Source organism: Staurois parvus, unplaced genomic scaffold (assembly GCF_062004578.1).
Source record: "Staurois parvus isolate SC_StPar_1 unplaced genomic scaffold, SC_StPar_1.0 ptg000022l, whole genome shotgun sequence".
Lineage (NCBI taxonomy): Eukaryota > Metazoa > Chordata > Amphibia > Anura > Ranidae > Staurois > Staurois parvus.
Window position 1 is genome coordinate 3,321,174 of NW_028317818.1, and position 19,451 is coordinate 3,340,624.

The following is a 19,451-nucleotide window of genomic DNA, read 5'->3' on the forward strand; positions in this document are numbered from 1 at the left end:
TTAAACAAAAACAAGCTTTATTACTCTTTATGGAGTTAATCATTAAATAATAGCAAGTAACCTAGGGAAATGACAATTTAATCTCGCCATCTATGTCCACACTGTAAATTGCAGCATTTATAAAATGTAGTCATTGGCTCATCAGCTGAACGGGTCTGGATCTGCATGAAATAGGCACGTGGATGCTCACATTTCGGACAGGTTTCTGAAATTGTTCAAAAAGTAAAACAGATTAGAACAAAGCACAAATAAATAACATATTACCTTGTAATCCTTCTCCATTACATCATGAAAAAAAAAAAGATAGAAAAAATGTTTTTGCAAAGGGGAGTTGGGTGGAATATGCATAACTGCTTCGTCTGGATGAAAAACTGAAGCCCTGATTAGGAAGATTTATATAAAATGTCAAGAATTTTCAACTTATCAACATGAAAGGCTGGCATCAAGAAACCTAAACTTACTCAGATCGCATTTAAATATACACTGCTCAAAAAATATTAAATTAACACTTTTTAATCAGAGTATAGCATCAAGTCATTGAAACTCCTGTGGTATTGATCTGGTCAGTTAAGTAGCAGAGGGGGTTGTTAATCAGTTTCAGCTGCTTTGGAGTTAATGAAATTAACAACAGGTACACTAGATGGGCAACAATGAGATGACCCCCAAAACAGGAATGGTTTTACAGGTGGAGACCACTGACATTTTTTTCCCCTACTCATCTCTTCTGACTGTTTTTCACTAGTTCTGCATTTGGCTAGGGTCAGTGTCACTACTGGCAGCATGAGGCGATACCTGGATCCTACAGAGATTGCACAGGCAGTCCAACTCCTCCAGGATGGCAAATCAATACTTGCCATTGCCAGAAGGTTTACTGTGTCTCCCAGCCTAGTCTCAAGAGCATGGAGGAGATTCTGGGAGACAGGCAGTTACCGTATTTTTCGGCGTATAAGACGACTTTTTGACCCTTGAAAATCTTCTCAAAAGTCGGGGGTCGTCTTATACGCCTGTATATGTCAGGGCGGCACTTTTAAGGGGGGCGGCGCGGTGCTGCCGCCGTCCCCCCCCTTCCGACGGAAGGGACACCAAGTACAGGGGTGGGCAGAGGGCTGCTGTCTCTTACCTGGCTCCCACGACGATCCAGTCCAGGAAGCGCTGCTCCTTCAGTCACTCCGGCCACTCCCTCACTCCTGCTGCTCGGCTCCGCCTCCTCACCGGTGATTGGCCGCCAGAACTGTAGCTCAGGAAAGGCACACAGGCGGCCAATCACGGGCGAGGAGGCGGAGCCGAGCGGACCCGTGAAAATCGAGTGAGGGAGAAGCCGGTAAATGTGCAGTACAGAGGTGCTGGTGCAACCACATATGCTGGCTGCAGCAGCACCATACTGGAAAAGGAGTCACCAAGTGTTATTGGTGTCAGTGGGAGGAATAGTGCCCCATCATTGGTGTCACTGATACTAATGATGGGGCATTATTCCTCCCACTGACACCAACGATAGGGCACTATTCCTCCCACTGACACCAACGATGGGGCACTATTCCTCTCCCCACTGACGGGGAACTATTCCTCCCACTGACACCAATGTTGGGACACTATTCCTCCCACTGACACCAATGATGGGGCGCTATTCCTCTCACTGACACCAATGTTGGGACACTATTCCTCACACACTGACACTAATGTTGGGGCACCATCATTGGTATCAGGGGGAGGAATAGTGCCCTATCATTGGTGTCAGTGGGAGGAATAGTGCCCCATCATTGGTGTCAGAGCGAGCTATCGTGCCCCATCATTGGTGTCAGAGCGAGGAATCGTGCCCCATCATTGGAATACCATACCATATTGAAATCAAATCTGATGTTTTTTAATTTTTAAATTGGTGTGCAGTCTTATACGGCGAGTATAGCCCAAACCCTATATTTTAACAGGAAAAGTAGGGGGTCGTCTTATACGCCGGAAAATACGGTACTCTAGGAGAACTGGACAGGGCCGTAGAAGGTCCTTAACCCAGAACTGGTAAGTCCTCCTTTTGTGTTAAGGAGAAACAGGATAAGCACTACCAGAGCCCTACAAAATTAGCTCCAGCAGGCCACTGGTGTCAATGTCTCTGTCGAAACAATCAGAAACAGACTTCATGAGGGTGGCCTGAGGGCCCAACATCCTTTAGTGGGCTCTGTGCTCACTGCCCAATATCATAGAGCTCGACTAGCATATGCCATTGAACATCAGAATTGGCAGGTCCGCCACTGGTGCCCTGTGCTTTTCATAGATAAGAACAGGTTCACCCTGAGCACGTGACAGATGTGAAAGGGTCTGGAGAAGCCGTGGAGAATGTTATGCTGCCTGTAACTTCTTTCAGGAAGACCATACTGGTGGTGGGTCAGTGATGATCTGGGAAGGCATATCCATGGAGGGACGCAGAGACCTCTACAGGCTACACATTGGCACCCTGATTGCCATTAGGTATCGGATGAAATCCTTGGACCCACTGTCAGACCCTATGCTGGTGCAGTGGGTCCCTGGTTCCTCCTGGTGCATGACAATACCTGCCCTCATGTGGCAAGAGTATGCAGGGAGTTCCGGGAGGATGAAGGAATTGATACCATTGAATGGCACCCACGCTCGCCTGACCTAAATCCAATACAACACCTCTGGGATATCATGTCCATCCGAGGCCGCCAGGTTGCACCTCAGACTGTCCAGGAGCTCAGTGATGCCCTGCTCCAGATCTGGTAGGAAATACCCCAGAACACGATCTGTCGTCTCATTAGGATTATGCCCCGACGTTGTCAGGCATACATACAAACACGTGGGGGCCATACAAACTTTGATTTTCGGGGTGTCTTTGAATTCAGTCCTCTGTAGGTTGATAATTTTCATTTCCATCAAATGATGCAGCATCCTTACATTCCTAACACATTACCCAGTCCATATTGGTATAGATATCCAGCAAGATATTTTTCCCCATTGAGATCTGATGTGTTTTCAAAGTGTTCCTTTAATTGTTTTAAGCAGTGCATATATACTTTGCAAGAACACCTTTGAATACATATTCAGTGATATTTACACGTACTTTGTCCATACACAGCAGACTAACAAGTTCGCTTTAACTTAGCCTTTCCCAGCAGCATGTAGTTACCAGATTTTCACTTCTCTGCCGGAGTTACAAGTCAGTCATAGAAGGCACAGGACTATGGACTCCCCATGTGACATGACTGTCACATGAAAGGAGTCACAAGCTTCCCTATACCTGGAGTTGGCAGACTACAGGATGTTTAGCTGGTAGATTTTTGAAGAATCTTGAGCCAATTTATTCACATGGTTAGATGAGGTTAGATCGGATGAAATGTATTATTCACCATAAGGACTGAACTGTTCCATAATGACAGAACAGGTAGCAAGAGAGCCAAATGAAGATATTTACAGTGATCTGCAGACCATCTCATTTGTGATTAGGTGGTCTCAGAATTTCCTGCAGTTCTCCAATTTATAGCGTAGACAGATGTTACAAACGTCATTAGTTTATTTGCTGTTGCCAGATTTTCTACTTCAGGCACCCTTCCAAATTTGGCTCAAACGCAAGGCATCACAGATCCCCTCCCACTTTTCCCACAACCACAGCCAAGCAGGAGTTGAGGCAGAATTTCAATTCTCTAATTCACATCACAATTAAAATGTATTTAAATGCAAAAAATATAAATGAAATATATTGTAGGTTGCCAGCTTTGGATTGTTTTTCTTGTTTGGGGGCATTTTCCCATTAGTTTAATCTGTTGATCTAGTCAGTAACACTTCCTGTCCTACGGTGCCAACACGCACTCACTGCACTGCATCCATGGATGTGCATATTTGTCATCCTTGAAAAGGAGGTGTTCGGATTACAGGACAACTCACCACCTTCTCATTTTAATAACCTAAAAGGGAGGGGTTCTGTAGTTCACAGGGTGGAACTGGGCAGGGCTAAAACTGAGATAATACAAAAGGGAACAGGTAAGACAATGCCATAGAAAGCATTTCAGAAATGCTATAACCCATGCTAAGACTTAAAAAAAATATATAAAAACAGAACTGTCCAGAACACCCATCATTAGGGAAAGAAAAGTCTTGGAGAAAAAGGGTCAGGGTATGATTTTTATTAATCTCTGTACTTCCTGACCTATTAGGAAGCATAAGCAATTGCATGATCTGCATTGTCCTATATGAGGCCAAATAATTTTCACTCTCATTTATAAATGAAATCTATTTAAAACACAAACAAAAAAACCATTCATATCATACAATTATTACTAACCTGCAGTTGAGTCAACATTTTCCCAAGCTGCAGAGCCTCCCAAAACGTCATCAACTTCCTTGAGTTTGGGATACTTTCTGCTAGTGACCTGAGATCAAATGAGTAAAGAAACTATAAATATGTAGAATAAACAATGCATATACAGTGCTCATTGCCTGGCTTTAAGCTGTACATACTAAAGCCACTGGTTTCTGCTCAGTTTACTTACAGGACTCACTTCCTCACCCAGCACTACTCACCTTTCTCTCCTAGTTGTTTTCTCCCATACCAAACCATGCAATCAGCTGTATTCATTGGTTGACATTAAACTTAATTCTTGCAGACAGATAATTTAGTTTGTAATCCTCAGGCAAAATGTGGAGTTAGCCTTTTACTCTCACAGTACCGGAAGATTGCCACTCAGGGCTTTATCTGGTGGCTGCAGAAGCAGGCATCTGCAGGTAATCGGATACACACAAAGTGATTCTAAACGTTTATTTTTTTTTCCTTTAAAATAATAAACACATCATGCCTACCTGCTCTGAGTGATGGTTTTGCACAGAACAGCCCTGATCCTCTTCTTCTTGGTTCCCCCCTGGCACTTCTGGCCCTCTTCCTTGCCAAGTGCGCCATAGCAAGCCACTTGCTCTGGGGGCACTCTTGAGTACTTGCTCCAAATCCGGCTCTGTGTGTCTATGGGACACACAGAGTATGGCTCAGCTCCACCCCCACTCACTCCTCACTGGCTGGGATTAACAGCAGCAGGAGCCAATGGTTCCCGCTGCAGTGTCTGAGCCAATGAGGAGGGAGAGAACTAGGAGAGCCACTGTTCTTGTGCATATCACTGGATTGAGATCAGGCTCGGGTCAGTATTATGGGGGGACTACACACTAAATATTTTTTATCTTTAATGCTTAAAAGAATGAGGGTAAAAAACCTTCAGCTTTGAAGGACACTTTAACATGCACAGTGTTGTATCCCCCCAAAATATGCAAAACTTCAGCCTTAAATTCTATTCACACCCCATTCACACTTGTGAGACTCGTCATGCGACTTTGGACATCAAAGTCACATGACAAGTCGTACCCCATGTTTTCCAATGATACTCATTCATATATGTGCGAATTAAAGTCTCAGTGACTTCAAAGTAGTTCATGCACTACTTTGGTCCGACTTTCATGCAACTTGAGGGCCATAGACATCAATGTTAACCTACAACAGTTATCCAAGTCACACCAATTCTAAGTTGTGTCAAAGTTGTACGCCAAGGTTGTGCGACTTTGGAGTCATACAAGTGTGAATGGAGCCTTAATCCTACATGTTAATCTCAAGCTGGCCATACTCTTTTGTACAGTTTCCTTTAGACCGACCAAAACCAAATGTAATATCAGAATGAACCTAAATCCATTCAATTAATATTAAAGTGTTACTAATCCCACAACATTAAATCAGTCTGTATATGCAGAAAAGCATGCTTGTTATACCCACTGTGGAACCTAAGGGGTTAATCCTCTGCATTGTGTAAAAAGGCTGTTTGATCCTGTCTTCTCTGATCCTCCCCTTATTCCAGTGTCCCCCTCTTATCTCCTGATAAGACATATTGTGTGGCGTCACTCTGCACATGCTCAGTTTAGTGTGTATTGCTAGACAGGTTTTGTTTTTTTTCTTGGGAGAGTGCATGTGATCAGCACAGGGCCAATGAGCACTGTCTAGACAGAGGTCAGGGGTTCTACATCTTCCTAGAGCAAAATGAAAACTCCTACAAGCTGTAACCAGTGTTCTGCTGAACACGGATAGAAGTCACAAGACTGCTCTAACTGCTGATGAGAAAAAGGTATTTAGCAGTTTCTATTTACAAAAATAATTTCATTTTCATATTGTGTGTACTGTGGAAGATCAGATATAGTGAAGGCAGGGTCCTGGGTTTAGTAACACTTTAAGTCGGCCATAGATGGATTACAATTCAGCCAGTTCAGCAGAGATTAGCTAAATTTTGATCCATCTATGGACAGGCTGGTTTTACAGACGTTTTTCTATACAATCAGCCGGCTGTGTTCACTTGATCAGTCCCGGCTGGCCATAGGGCACACCGGGTATTTGCCCGGTGGGCCAAGGCCACCTGGATAGGGGTAGAACATAGAGGACTGTGCATTTCTTGGTTCCTCTATGTGCCGCCCCTTCTATCCATCTCCTGCATGCCCTATGCTCCTCCCACAACTGCTTCCCCCCCCCAATCTCCTACAGCGCTGTGGGGGATATGTCAGCATATTTTTTGCACAGTACTGACAGCCCCCCCACCACCACCCACAGACTGGAGAGGAGAGAGAAAGCTGGTTCTGCCCCTGCTCCTTCTGCCCTCTCCTCCTATGTGTGCCTACCCACACACTCCGCCATCCTTGTGTCTCTCTCTCCTTCTCTTGCTTCCTTCTTTCTCTCTCTGCCATCTGTTTGTCTCCTTTCTTTCTTTCTCCTTTCTTTCTCTTGTTTCTCTCCTTCCTTCTATACTTCTCTCTTTCTTTCTCTCTCTGTCTCCTGTTTCTCTCCTTTACTTCTCTCCCTTTTTTTCCCTCCTTACTTTCTATACTTCGGTCTTTCTTTCTCTCTCTCTCTGTCTCCTGTTTCTCTCCTTCTCTTGTTTTCCTCCTTCATTCTTTCCTTTCTTTCTCTTTCTGTCTCCTTTTTCCTTTCTATATTTCTCTTTTTCTTACTCCCTGTCTCCAGTTTCTCTCCTCTCTCTTTTTCCCGCCTTCCTTCCTTTCCTCCATTCCCTCCTTCCTTTCCTCCATGCCCTCCTTCCTTTCATAATCACTCTCTTCCTTTCTTTCCTTCTCTCCTACAAAAAAAAAAATTTAAAAATATAATAAAACTATAAAACTGTAAAAACTTAAAACAAAAATGAAATCTTACTGACACTAGTGGTGGAACTACCACGGTCGCAAAGGTTGCTCTTGCGACCGGGCCCTGGCATTCTGCCACCGGGCTCTGAGAAAAGGGTCCCTGGGCTTGGGGCTGCTCAGTCCAAAATGCCTGGGCCTATTTTTTGTCCTGGTCCGGGCCTGCCAGCAGTTATTAGTATCAGCAGCACTGATCAGTGTATTCTGATAATGGTAAACTCTCCCTGCTGTCAGGATACCATAGTTCTGCAGGAAGGATTCCACACCAAGTGTGTTGATGAGGCAATTAAATCATTAAAAAAATGCATCATCTATGGCCTGCCTTAGAGTTCTTCCACACTGGCGATTCGCTTCTTTCATCAGTTCAGTTGTCTTTTCAAATTAAATTTGGATTCTGTTTACATCAGTTTTTTACATCCACTACCAATGTAAAAACCTATGCAAAGTGGACTGTTTGTCTATTCACATCCGTTTTAAGTCTGTTCAATTTTTTTAATGGAACAAAAATAGAGCGTACATCCATTTTTCCATAGAGATGCATTGATGTCCATTTTTCATCTGTCAATGGATGGGTGAAAAACAAAAATGGAACGCCCGTGTGAAAGGGGTCTTAGAAACGCCTTGCACGTCATAGTTGTACAATCAGATTGTATTGTGTATGGTTACCTTATGGCTAAAACAGTGTGCAATTTCACTGCAGAACAAAGTGTTGTCACCTTTTCCAGGACTAGATGTAGGAACAGACCTAAAGGTAGTATGAACAGCCAATAAAGCAAGCAGTCACAGAGGTGATGGATATACACATTTGTCTACACTGAAACATCCATCCTTAAGCATTACCTTGCGGTTTATGTTGTGCACATATGGACAGGTATTACAGGCGAACCGATAGCATTTCTGTCCCTCCTCCACGATCAGCACATTCCCGCACGTCGGACAGAACAACAACATGCTTAGGGAACCAGGAAAACTCTTCTTCCGCCATTAAGAAGCAAATCCTTGCGCATTTCCGCCACTAGTTACTAAAGGGACATCACTTCCGACGGCCTATGATTGGCTGATAGGGAACACGGAAGTGGTAGTATGTTTATGTTCCGTGTGGTAGGTGTGTGTGGAGATGTAGGAGGCGGTGGTGTGCTGGTCACCGGAGAGCGAAGTGTTTCTAGTATAAAGGAAGACGGTGAGGCTCCCAATGTCGCGCTAGTTGTGAGCACTGTGGAGTATACTGACGGTGGGGTTAGCTGAGTGTACTTTGTATGGAGACGGTGGAAGCGGCAGGAAATGGAGAGATACACACCTAGAATGACTGATGGTAGAGTCCTATTCCCGGCCATGACAGAGAGCAACCTCCACACCTACTCCTACCTGTCATAGAAAATAGGGGTCTGTTGGGAAATCATTGGTCGTAATCATCAAAGACTTTGCGCTTTGTTAGTAAGTTTTTGTTATAGAAAGGAATATATTACACCTATAGGAGCGGACACTGGGGGGGGGGGTTGTTAGGAAGTCCCTCCCCCCTTAATATATAAAGTCATGAAGATGACCTAAAATTTAAACACGCACACTCAAGCCGGTCATAGATCCGATCTCAGCAGGGACTGACCCGAGATTGGATCATCTATGGTCAGGCTGGTTGTACCTGAGTCAATCCATCGATCAACTTTTGTACAACCAGCATGTTGGATTTTTTACATGAGATTACTGCTGCCAGCTATAGCCACTAGCAGTGCTCATTGTGTTCTGCCAGCAGGGAAGGCTTCCCACCGGGAGAACACAATAGATCCATGGGGGGATCAAGCTGCAGGAAAGAAATTTGATGGATGGACTATTATATATTTCAGGTACTTATATAGCGCTGTCAATTTACACAGCGCTTTACATTTATATTGTGCATTCACATCAGCCCCTAACCCTCAAGGGGTGTACAATCTAAGGTCCCTAACTCACATTCATACATACACATACTAGGGACAATTTAGACAGGAGCCAATTAACCTGTCTTTGGAGTGTGGGAGGAAACTGGAGTACTCAGAGGAAACTCACGCAGGCACAGGGAGAACACCCTAGTACTGCCAGACGAAAGTGCTAACCATTTAGCCACTACCTGAGTCAATCCATCGATCAGCTTTTGTACAACCAGTATGTCAGATTTTTTACATGAGATTACTGCCGCCAGCTATTGCCTCTAGCAGTGCTCATTGTGTTCTGCCAGCAGGGAAGGCTTCCCACTGGGAGAACACAATAGATCTATGGGGGGGGGGATCAAGCTGCAGAAAATAAATTTGAATCATGTGGCCTGCCTTACGTACATTACACTTACATTACCTCCATGCTGCCTCTCCTTTTGTCCTCTTCATGGTGCCTTGCTGCAGCCTGTGCTCTCATGCAGTTTGCACATTTTTTTCCAAGTCCACTCACAGTATAGTCCTAGGACCATGCGTAAGGTGAAAAGCATGAAGTCAGGCAGCTTATCTCATGCATGCGCCTTACAATATTACATTTGTTTGTTTTAAAAAAAAAAAAAGTTTTTTTTTTAAACAGATGAATGTAACGGCTTCAGCACATGCAAGAGATGAGCCACATGACATCATGTACTGCACATGTGTGCAACAATACAGCAAAGGTTTGTATATATTAGGTACAAGATCTCCCTGGAGGCACTGATGGTACTGGTTGGCCTTCCCAAGGGACATAAATTCGGCTGGGGCTACATCATCCGTGCCTTCAGGGATACCAGGAAACAGGCACAAGAAAGGGAAGTAAATAACACCTAAGAAAAAAAACAAAATGTTAGACGATTTCACATCAGTATGCAGAGATACATGCTTATGTGAGTTTTAGTAAAACTGGGGAAAGGTCCACCTTAAAGCAGAGCTCCACCCAAAAGGGGAAGTTCCGCTTTAAGGACTGCTCCCCCGCTCCCCATTAAGGATTGGCACCTTTGGGGAGCGGGTACCCGAATTTGACAGGTACCCGCTCCCACTTTCGGTCCGATCTCCTAGGCGATCCGTAATGGAAGGTGTCCTCCATCCCTCCCTGTAGTCTTTTGGGACACGTGACAGGTCCCAGAAGACTACAGGACCATTCATGAAGCGCAGTGCTACTCACGCATGTGCAGTGGATACCCGGCCATGAAGCCGCAAGCTATCACAGCCAGGTGCCCACACTGAAGATGCCACCCTCCTGGAATACAGGACGGCTGGTGAAACAAGCTGCGGGGGACACACCACGGGACTGAGAGACAGGTAAGTGGCTGTTTTTTAAAAGTCAGCAGCTACAGTTTTTGTAGCTGCTGACTTTTATTTTTTGATAGGTCGAGTGGAACTCCCCTTAAAGCATCATTCATGCAGACTTTTAGAGGCTAAAAATATGCTGGTTGATGAATTTCAGGTGTTTTACTGTACTCAGGGAGCCAGAGGTGCTGCATAAAAACCGCCATATAAGTGAGGAGTAAGCCTTGTACACATACACCATATTACTGAGCACAAAACGTCCATGTTCAGGAAATACAGTGGGGTTGATTTTCTAAAACTGGAGAGTGCAAAATCTGGTGCAGCTGTGCATGGTAGCCAATCAACTTCAGTTTGTTCAATTAAGCTTTGACAAAAAAAACCACTGGAAGCCGATTGGTTTCTATGCAGAGCTGCACCAGAAATTGCACTTTTTTTTTTTTTTTTTTTTTTTAGTAAATCAACCCCATTGTGTGGACATGCACAGGTAAGCACCGATACAGAAGAGATACTACTATGACTGATTTGTAAAGTTCTGAAACAATTTATTACTGAAGATATGACAATTTTACACTCAAAACCAGCCTTTCTCAACTTTTTTTTTTTTTTAACATTAGGGGGACCCTTAAAATAATGTTTAGGTCTTGGAGACCCCTGACAAGTGGAAATGTGTCTCTTTAGCTTGGTGGTCATTTGAAGGACCCCTTACAATTCTGATCCGAATTCCCCCCTTTCAGACAGATAATTGATCATTGGCATCATGCCACTGGCTCGGCCAAATAACATTGGCCTTTGAACCAAGCAGATACCATCGGAAGGGAAGTCAAACAGCCACAGCTCAGGGAGCTCTTATCAATCTCTAGAGCAACCCAGTGCTACTCTAGAGTAGCTTTGGGAAGAATTTAGGAACTAAGCTGTAAACTTGTAATAAATCTGTCACTTCCTCACCCCTTACATTCCTATTTAGCAATTCCTTGCTATGCAACAGAATTGATAAATGTCCCCCACTGTGGCTACCTGGCTACCATTTGTAGAATCTTTAATTGCTGTTGTTGAAAACTTCACGTTGCTATTGCCAAACAAATCTACTTGAAGAATGTTCCCATCTGCACACTTTGGAGTTTAGTTCAAATATTACTCAGCACACAAGTGTCTAACAGAACTATCCCCTAGCTGCAAGACAATATATCAGTGACCTGGTGAGTTTCCAGTAATATCAGTCTAAAAAAGTCCCAACACTTTAAACATCCAGCTTCTGTTTCCAAACAGGTAAGTAGATTCCAAAATTTCCAATCTGGGAGATGAAAAACCTTGCAAGCCAGCATTTCAAATACTTGCTTTTTTGTGATTCTACCTGCAATTTTTGTAAGTTGGTAACAGGGTCTCTTTAACACAAAATTTCCTTGATTAAAGGATTGAAAACAAAGGAAATACTTTTAGAGGAAAATTTTTCTCTAGCCACATAGATTATTGCAAACTGTTTAATTACAGGGAAGGAAATGGACTGAAAGCAGAATTATACTACATTCAGAATCTTGATGTTTGAAAACTACACACTCATATGTAGGTCGGTTTATGGTCAGAACTTTAAAAAATGTTTTGCTTTTAAGAATTTATTTTTTAACAGGATTATCTTTCTAGAGAAATGGATGGTGATATAAAAATTAAATCAGAATATGACCACTACAAAGACATTCAGTCTAATGAGGTTGAAGAAGATGCAGAAGAGGAGCTTCCACATGCAGAGGTTGTGGACATATTCCAGGAAGGCTTAGCAATGTTGGTGCAGGATCCTTTACTATGTGACTTACCAATACAGGTAAACAGTACATTTTGCATTGGTACAAACACATGCCAAACCTTCCTTTGTTCAGTTAAAATATATTCTTTGTGTGCTTGGTCCATCTTAAAGTGTATAGGTTTAATGTTTTTTACTTTAGTGCTTTCTCTGCATTAAAGTAAATAACCTTTTATATGCGGTCTGCAGAAGCTTACATTTAGGCTGCACTGAAGCAGCATAGAGTCTGCATTCAGGCTGAGCTTGATGCACATATGCTTGACTAGTCCTTGAAGTCTATTATGGAGCCCAGTGCAATTAATTTTGACACAACTTTTTGAGGAAATTATAAGTTTCTAGAAAGCGGGGCATTTTGCAGCATTGCATTACATTATTGCACGCATGAACTGCATCCAGACATGCATACATAACGCATAAAGTGCACGCATACCTAATGCATAAACTGCATCCAGACTTGCATACCTAATGCATAAACTGAATAGGTAAATGCATACTGAATTGCATAAACTGCATGCATACTGGTGTGAACTACATATTTGTATAAATCTGCACACTTGCATAGCTGAGTGCCTGTATACTTGCATAAACTAAACTGCATAAATGCATACTTGTATACGTTCTTATCTACATACCTGTGGTACCTGCATAGCTGCATGCCTGCATAGCTGTAGACCAACATGGCAATGGACCTGCAGGACTGCATAGTTAGGTAGCAATATATAGTTGCTACACTATTGAGTTAAATGATCCCAGAAGGTGGAAGTAACTGTGAGACAGGTACACCATCCTCGAGTCCAGTGGGGGGTAATCACAATGGATTAGTGGGATCAGGTTCATCTGGGCCACTGCGTTTATCTCGCACTACAGCTATTCCTGGTGGCAGGGCTGGAGTGGGCTGTGGTCAAATCGCCCTGAGCTCACCTGATCTTGTGCAGCACAGGGGCTTAATGGTTAGCACCTCTACCTGGCAGCACTATGGTTGTTGGTTCAGATCCCAACCATGAGGCTGCTGTGTTTTGAGAAGTATCTCGGGCAGAGGATACTGGGGCAATCTCTGAGGTGACTTGCTACGTCTTTAGTGACAGAAAACCTAAAATGGGCTAGGTACGCCTCTAGGGGCCGTCTGGTTTATCGTAGAGTTATCAGGCTTTTGCCTTTGCATTTTCGCTTGGAGCAGTATTGTAAGACACTCAACAGGTTCGTGGACCCAAAACCAAAATGGGACCACAAGGTCTATCTTAGATCTCAAGGCACTAGACATCGGTCTAGGCTTCCTGATTCAGAGGAGATCGGTCCAATCAGTGGTGGCCTCTCTGCAAGAGATACATTTCGGGTGTCCATAGTCCTTAATGATGCATATTTTTGTGTTCCAACTTTTTTTTCAGGCTCATCAGGGTTTCTGCGATTGGCAGTAAAGAATCACCATTTTTGTTTTGGAGCACTTCTCTTTCGGGCTGGCCACAGCCCCCTGAGTGTTCATAAGGCTCCTAGCCCCATTGTTGGGCTTGCTGGGGGTACAGGAGTTGTCAATCTCAAAATATCGTAATGCTCCTTTGCTCAGGGAGCAGTCTGTTTCAAATTCAAAGTGAAATATAACAGGCAAAAGGTATCCTTCAGTATATCTCTGCTTGAGGAAAAGGTATCTACTTTGAAGCAGTTTCCTACATGCAGTTCCACTCCAGAAGAACATGCTGTCTGGATCATGAAGCTCTCATCATTGGATTGTCGAAGGGCTTTGTCCCCAGACTATTGCAGAATGGGAATTGGTGGTTGTTATAGCATCTCCGGTTGGGGGACTGGTTTGGAGATGGCTACAGTTCTGGGGGACTTGGCCTCCACAGGAAATACTTCCCATCAATATCTTGGACCTTCGGTCAGTACACTTTGCTCTGGATTATAGGACTAACCAGTTGCACAGGTTGTGGTAAGGGTTTGGTCTGACAATGCCAGGGCAGTAGCATATCTCAACCACCAGGGTGGCACCAGGAATCCTGCGGTTCATGGTGATATACATTCTGTCTGTATGTCTGTCGGCAGTACATATTCCAGGTATAGAAAACTGGCAGGGGGTTTATTCCCCAGTCGTCAGCACCTAATACCGGAAAAGTGGGGCCTGTATCACGAGACGTTTTCGGCAGCCTACCAGGCTGCATGTAGAGCTACTGGATTTCAGGTTCTGCAACAGGTTAGACAGGTTGCGTCCAGAACGAGAGTCCCACAGGCATGGAGGTAGATACACTGGTTACACCTTAAAGACCAGTTCTCCCTGATCTATGCCTTCCCTCGATTCAAATATGGCCGCATCTTTGAGCAGGATCCGGGAGGAGTGGTTGTCTGGCCTAGCCAAAGAAGGGCTTGGTATACCAACATAGTGAATCTAGCAGTGGAAGCTCCTTGGACACTTCCGGTCTGCCCAGACTTATTGTCTGGAGTCCAATAATGTATCTTGCTTACGATCACTAGGATTGGAGGCTTAGCTATTAAAGCCGAGGGTTGAGAAGATATGGGGAACTTGGGTCCAGTTTTCTCTGCACTGTTGAGCACCAGGACCTGGAAATCTTATCTGCCTGGTGTGAAGCTAAGTTATGCCATCCATGGAGATGAACTGGCCTTACGTACCATTAGGGGTCAGACTTTGGCACTATCCATTTGTTCCCATTGATTCATGCTTAGTGCAAGGTGTAATGTGGTTGGTACCGCCTGTACAAGCACTCTTGTGTCCTTAGGACTTGAACTTGGGCTTGGTTGTCCTTACAAGAAGCCACCTTTTGAACCAATTCAGGAAACTCCATTAGCCCTTTAACTCAGAAGGTGGCTTCCTTGGTTACTATCACTTCGGGAAGAAAAGTGCCAGAGCTGGTGGCCCTTTCATGTAAGGAGCCGTTCTTGGTCTTGCATCATGATAAAGTGATGTTGCGTCGTCATCCATGTTTCTTGTCTAGAGTGGTCTTCACTTTCAGCAGGACATTGTTTTGCATTCCTCTTTTCCTAGTCCGCAGGGGAAGGATCGCTTGAATACTTTGAAGGCAGTTTGGGTGGTCAGGATTTACTTGAGTTTGGGGCACAGGTCAGGAATCCTGGTTTGTGCTGCAAGAAGGGCCGGCGGCATTAAGGTCTACTATTTCTAATTGAATCCACCAGTTATTTATTCAAGTTCCTACATTCACAAAGTTCTACCAAGTGGATGTCAGAGTTAGAGAGGATACAGCCTTTCACCGCAGTATGTTACAAGCAGCAGAATAAGTCTTTTAGGCTGGTGAGGGTTTTTCTGTGATATGTGTCTCCCTCCCCTCAAGGGCATTGCTTTGGGACAACCCAGATAGTGATATAAGATAAAGAAAATTGGATTTTTTTCTACATACTTACCTGTAAAATCTATTTCTTTGAGTACATCATGGGACACAGAGGTCCCTCCCCTCTTTCTGGGAGTTTCTTGCTACAAAACTGAGGCACTTCCTGTGTAGAAGGGGTTTTATAAGGGAGGGCTTCCTGTCTGTTTTTGGTTTGCCAGTGTCCATTCACCTATAGGTGGTGCATAACCCAGATAGTAATGTTTATAGCCTGCACTGTGTTCTGTGATGTACTAAAAGAAATGGATTTTACATGTAACTATGTAGAAGAAATCCAATTTTTGGTGCTTCATGAGCACACTGCCAAAAAGATGCAGGCAAATAGAGGTGCTTACTCTATGTGGGTGTCTTTTGATCTTCTTGGCCACAGGTTTTCCTGGAGGTTAAGCATGTTCTGATTTTAATCTGAAGCTGTTTATTAATCGTTTATACTAGTAAGTGCCCAGATGAAAAATATATTTTTCTGATGTCTTTCAATTTTTTTCTAGGTCACACTGGAAGAAATAAATTCACAAATTGCACTTGAATTTGGCCAAGCCATGACTGTTAATGTTTGTAAAGCTGACAAAGATATAATGCGTAAGTGTATTATAGGTATACAAAAATTATTGGTTATGTGGGCCCAACAGACAGGCAATGGCGTATGCCTCACCCTTCCTTATCCTGCACTATCCAAGAGGAAAATGATTACCTACTGTGAAGAAAATAAGTATTTGATCCCCTGCTGATTTTGAATGTTTTCCCACTCACAAAGAAATGATCAGCCTAAAAATTGTATGGTAGGTGTATTGTAACACTGAGAGACAGAATAGCAACACAAAATTCAAAAGAAATGCATGTCTAACAAATTATGCACTGATTTGCATATTCATGAGGAAAATAAGTATTTGATCCCCTGTCATTCAGCAGGATTTCTGGCTACCAGGTGTCTTTCATACAGGTAACAAGCTGAGATTAGAAGTAGTCTCTTAAAGGGAGTGCTGCCTATCTCATTTTGTTACCTGTATAAAAGACACCTGTCCACAGGAGCAATCAAACAATCAGATTCCGAACTCTCCACCATGCAAATACCAAACGGCTGTCCAAGGATGTCAGGGACAAGATTGTAGACCTACACAAGGCTGGACTGGGCTACAAAACTATCGCCAAGCAGCTTGGTGAGATGGTGACAACAGTTGGTGCAATCATTGGCAAATAGAAGAAACACAAAACAACTGTCTCCCTAGGTTGCGGTGCACCGTGCAAAATCTCACCTCGTGGAGTGTCAATGATCATGAGAACAGTGAGGAATCATCCCAGAACTACACGTGAGGATCTTGTCAATGATCTCCAGGCAGCTGGGACCACAGTCACCAAGAAAACAATTGGTAACACACTACGCCGACAAGGATTTAAATCCTGCAGTGCCCGCAAGGTCTCTCTGCTCAAGAAAGCACATGTCCAAGCCCATCTGAAGTTTGCCACTGAACATCTGAATGATGCAGAGGATGACTGGTTGAAAATGTAGTGATCAGATGAGACCAAAATTTAGCTCTTTGGCATCAACTCAACTCGCCGTGTTTGGAGGAGGAGAAATGGTGCTTATGACCCCAAGAACACCATCCCAACTGTCAAACATTGTGGTGGAAACATTCTGCTTTGGGGGTGTTTTTCTGCTAAGGGGACAGGACAACTGCACTGCATCAAAGGGACGACGGACAGGGCCATGTACCATCAAATTTTGGGTGAGAACCTTCTTCCCTCAGCCAGGGCATTGAGAATGGGTCATGGATGGGTGTTCCAGCATGACAATGACCCAAAACACATGGCCAAGGCAACAAAGGAGTGGCTCAAGAAGAAGCACATTAAGGTCCTGGAGTGGCCTAGCCAGTCTCCAGACCTTAATCCGATTGAAAATTTGTGGAGGGAGCTGAAAGTTCGAGTTGCCAAACATCAGCCACCAAACCTTAATGACTTGGAGAGGATCTGCCAAGAGGAGTGGGCCAAAATCCCTCCTGAGATATATGCATACCTGGTGGCAAACTACAGAAAACGTCTGACCTCTGTGATTGCCAACAAGTACTAAGTCATGTTTTGTGAAGGGGATCAAATACTTATTTCCCTCATGAACATGCAAATCAGTGCATAATTTGTTAGACATGCATTTCTTTTGAATTTTTTGTTGCTATTATTTCTCTCAGTGTTACAATACACCTACCATTCCGTTTTTAGACTGATCGTTTCTGTGTGAGTGGGCAAACATTCAAAATCAACAGGGGATCAAATACTTATTTCCTTCACTGTATACATACATGTTCAGTATAGAAGTATGTATTAATTTAATGATACATGCATTAGTGTAAGACATATATTTATTATTGATAATATGCACATACAAATTCTATGAATATTAATGAATAACTTTTTCACGTAAGTTCCAAAGGTGAGAGACACACAAAAATTGTGAATAAAAATTATATTGGATACAGAAACATCAATACAGGCAACAGGACTATTGAAAAAACCTTTCATGATTAGCTCCCCTCCAGTACTCCTAAATACGTATTTGTCTTATCTCGATCCAGAGTGTCTGTCTGTCTCTATATGTATCTGTCTTTATCTCCTGCAACATTAAGCCACTTTGCATGCATGCAATCCACACCTGCTTCGCTGTATCCATTGGTAACTGACTCAACTCTTCCCTACAACACTGGGATACTTTGCATGGCTGAAATCCACATGACTTTGCTGAGACTTTTCAAACTGCTGTTTATACTTGTTTGTATTGAGTTACACTCCCTTTTCATGGTGCTTTAACCAAGGTCAGACTCCTATCCTTATCTTGCTGTCTCCATCCTGCTTTGCAATCTGTTTATGGCAGAAAACCTCTACTTTCACCATGTGTAAGCTCTTAATTGAACAATTGTTTGTCTTCCCCCCTACCCCATGCCAGTATAAATTTAGTTCAACTGTTAGGACGGCTTGCGCGGTCAGGCTTGTCACTTCTTGTGCAAAGCGCCTGGCACTTTCAACACGGCACTTCTACAGAAGCAAGTGCAAGCAGTAGTGCTCTATGCCAAATTGTCTGGAAGTTCCCTTTTATCTTTTCTCTCTCCCTTAGCCTTTTTCTTCTCTTCTCCCTACCCTCCAACATGCTCATACTAATCTCCTTCTTTGCAATAACGCCTCTCTCCTCAAACTCTCATTTCTTTAACCCCCCTCCACCGCACAACCTGTACATACAGTCAGGTCCATAAATATTGGGACATCGACACAATTCTAGAATTTTTGGCTCTATACACCACCACAATGGATTTGAAATGAAACAAACAAGATGTGCTTTAACTGCAGACTGTCAGCTTTAATTTGAGGGTATTTACATCCAAATCAGGTGAATGGTGTAGGAATTACAACAGTTTGCATATGTGCCTCCCACTTGTTAAGGGACCAAAAGTAATGGGACAATTGGCTTCTCAGCTGTTCCATGGCCAGGTGTGTGTCATTCCCTCATTATCCCAATTACAATGAGCAGATAAAAGGTCCAGAGTTCATTTCAAGTGTGCTATTTGCATTTGGAATCTGTTGCTGTCAACTCTCAAGATGAGATCCAAAGAGCTGTCACTATCAGTGAAGCAAGCCATCATTAGGCTGAAAAAACAAAACAAACCCATCACAGAGATAGCAAAAAACATTAGGCGTGGCCAAAACAACTGTTTGGAACATTCTTAAAAAGAAGGAACACACCGGTGAGCTCAGCAACACCAGAAGACCCGGAAGACCACGGAAAACAACTGTGGTGGATGACCGAAGAATTCTTTCCCTGGTGAAGAAAACACCCTTCATAACAGTTGGCCAGATCAAGAACACTCTTCAGGAGGTAGGTGTATGTGTGTCAAAGTCAACAATCAAGAGAAGACTTCAGCAGAGTGAATA

At 43.5% G+C, this 19,451-nt stretch overlaps 2 protein-coding genes across 5 annotated transcripts in view; one reads left to right on the forward strand and one right to left on the reverse strand.

Moving 5' to 3' along the window:
* POLR3K (RNA polymerase III subunit K) lies at nucleotides 1–8,330 on the reverse strand. Its single transcript, XM_089691984.1, has 3 exons — nucleotides 8,002–8,330; nucleotides 4,289–4,376; nucleotides 1–205 (listed from the first exon to the last, which is right to left on the reverse strand). Exons 1-3 carry the CDS (start codon nucleotides 8,110–8,112, stop codon nucleotides 78–80), a joined length of 327 nt encoding a protein of 108 aa, XP_089548110.1. The 5' UTR covers nucleotides 8,113–8,330; the 3' UTR covers nucleotides 1–77.
* The window catches only part of SNRNP25 (small nuclear ribonucleoprotein U11/U12 subunit 25), a 23,429-nt gene continuing 12,168 nt past the window's right edge, over nucleotides 8,191–19,451 (forward strand). The window contains exons 1-3 of one of the 4 annotated variants that reach the window (XM_089691959.1): nucleotides 8,191–8,341; nucleotides 12,033–12,210; nucleotides 16,028–16,118. In XM_089691959.1, coding sequence (XP_089548085.1) covers nucleotides 12,037–12,210; nucleotides 16,028–16,118 — 265 coding nt within the window. In that variant the 5' untranslated portion in view covers nucleotides 8,191–8,341; nucleotides 12,033–12,036. Of the gene's footprint in view, nucleotides 8,342–8,418; nucleotides 8,596–11,882; nucleotides 11,955–12,018; nucleotides 12,211–16,027; nucleotides 16,119–19,451 lie in introns of those variants that run through there. The other 3 variants (XM_089691964.1, XM_089691978.1, XM_089691972.1) reach the window with 3 other exon arrangements.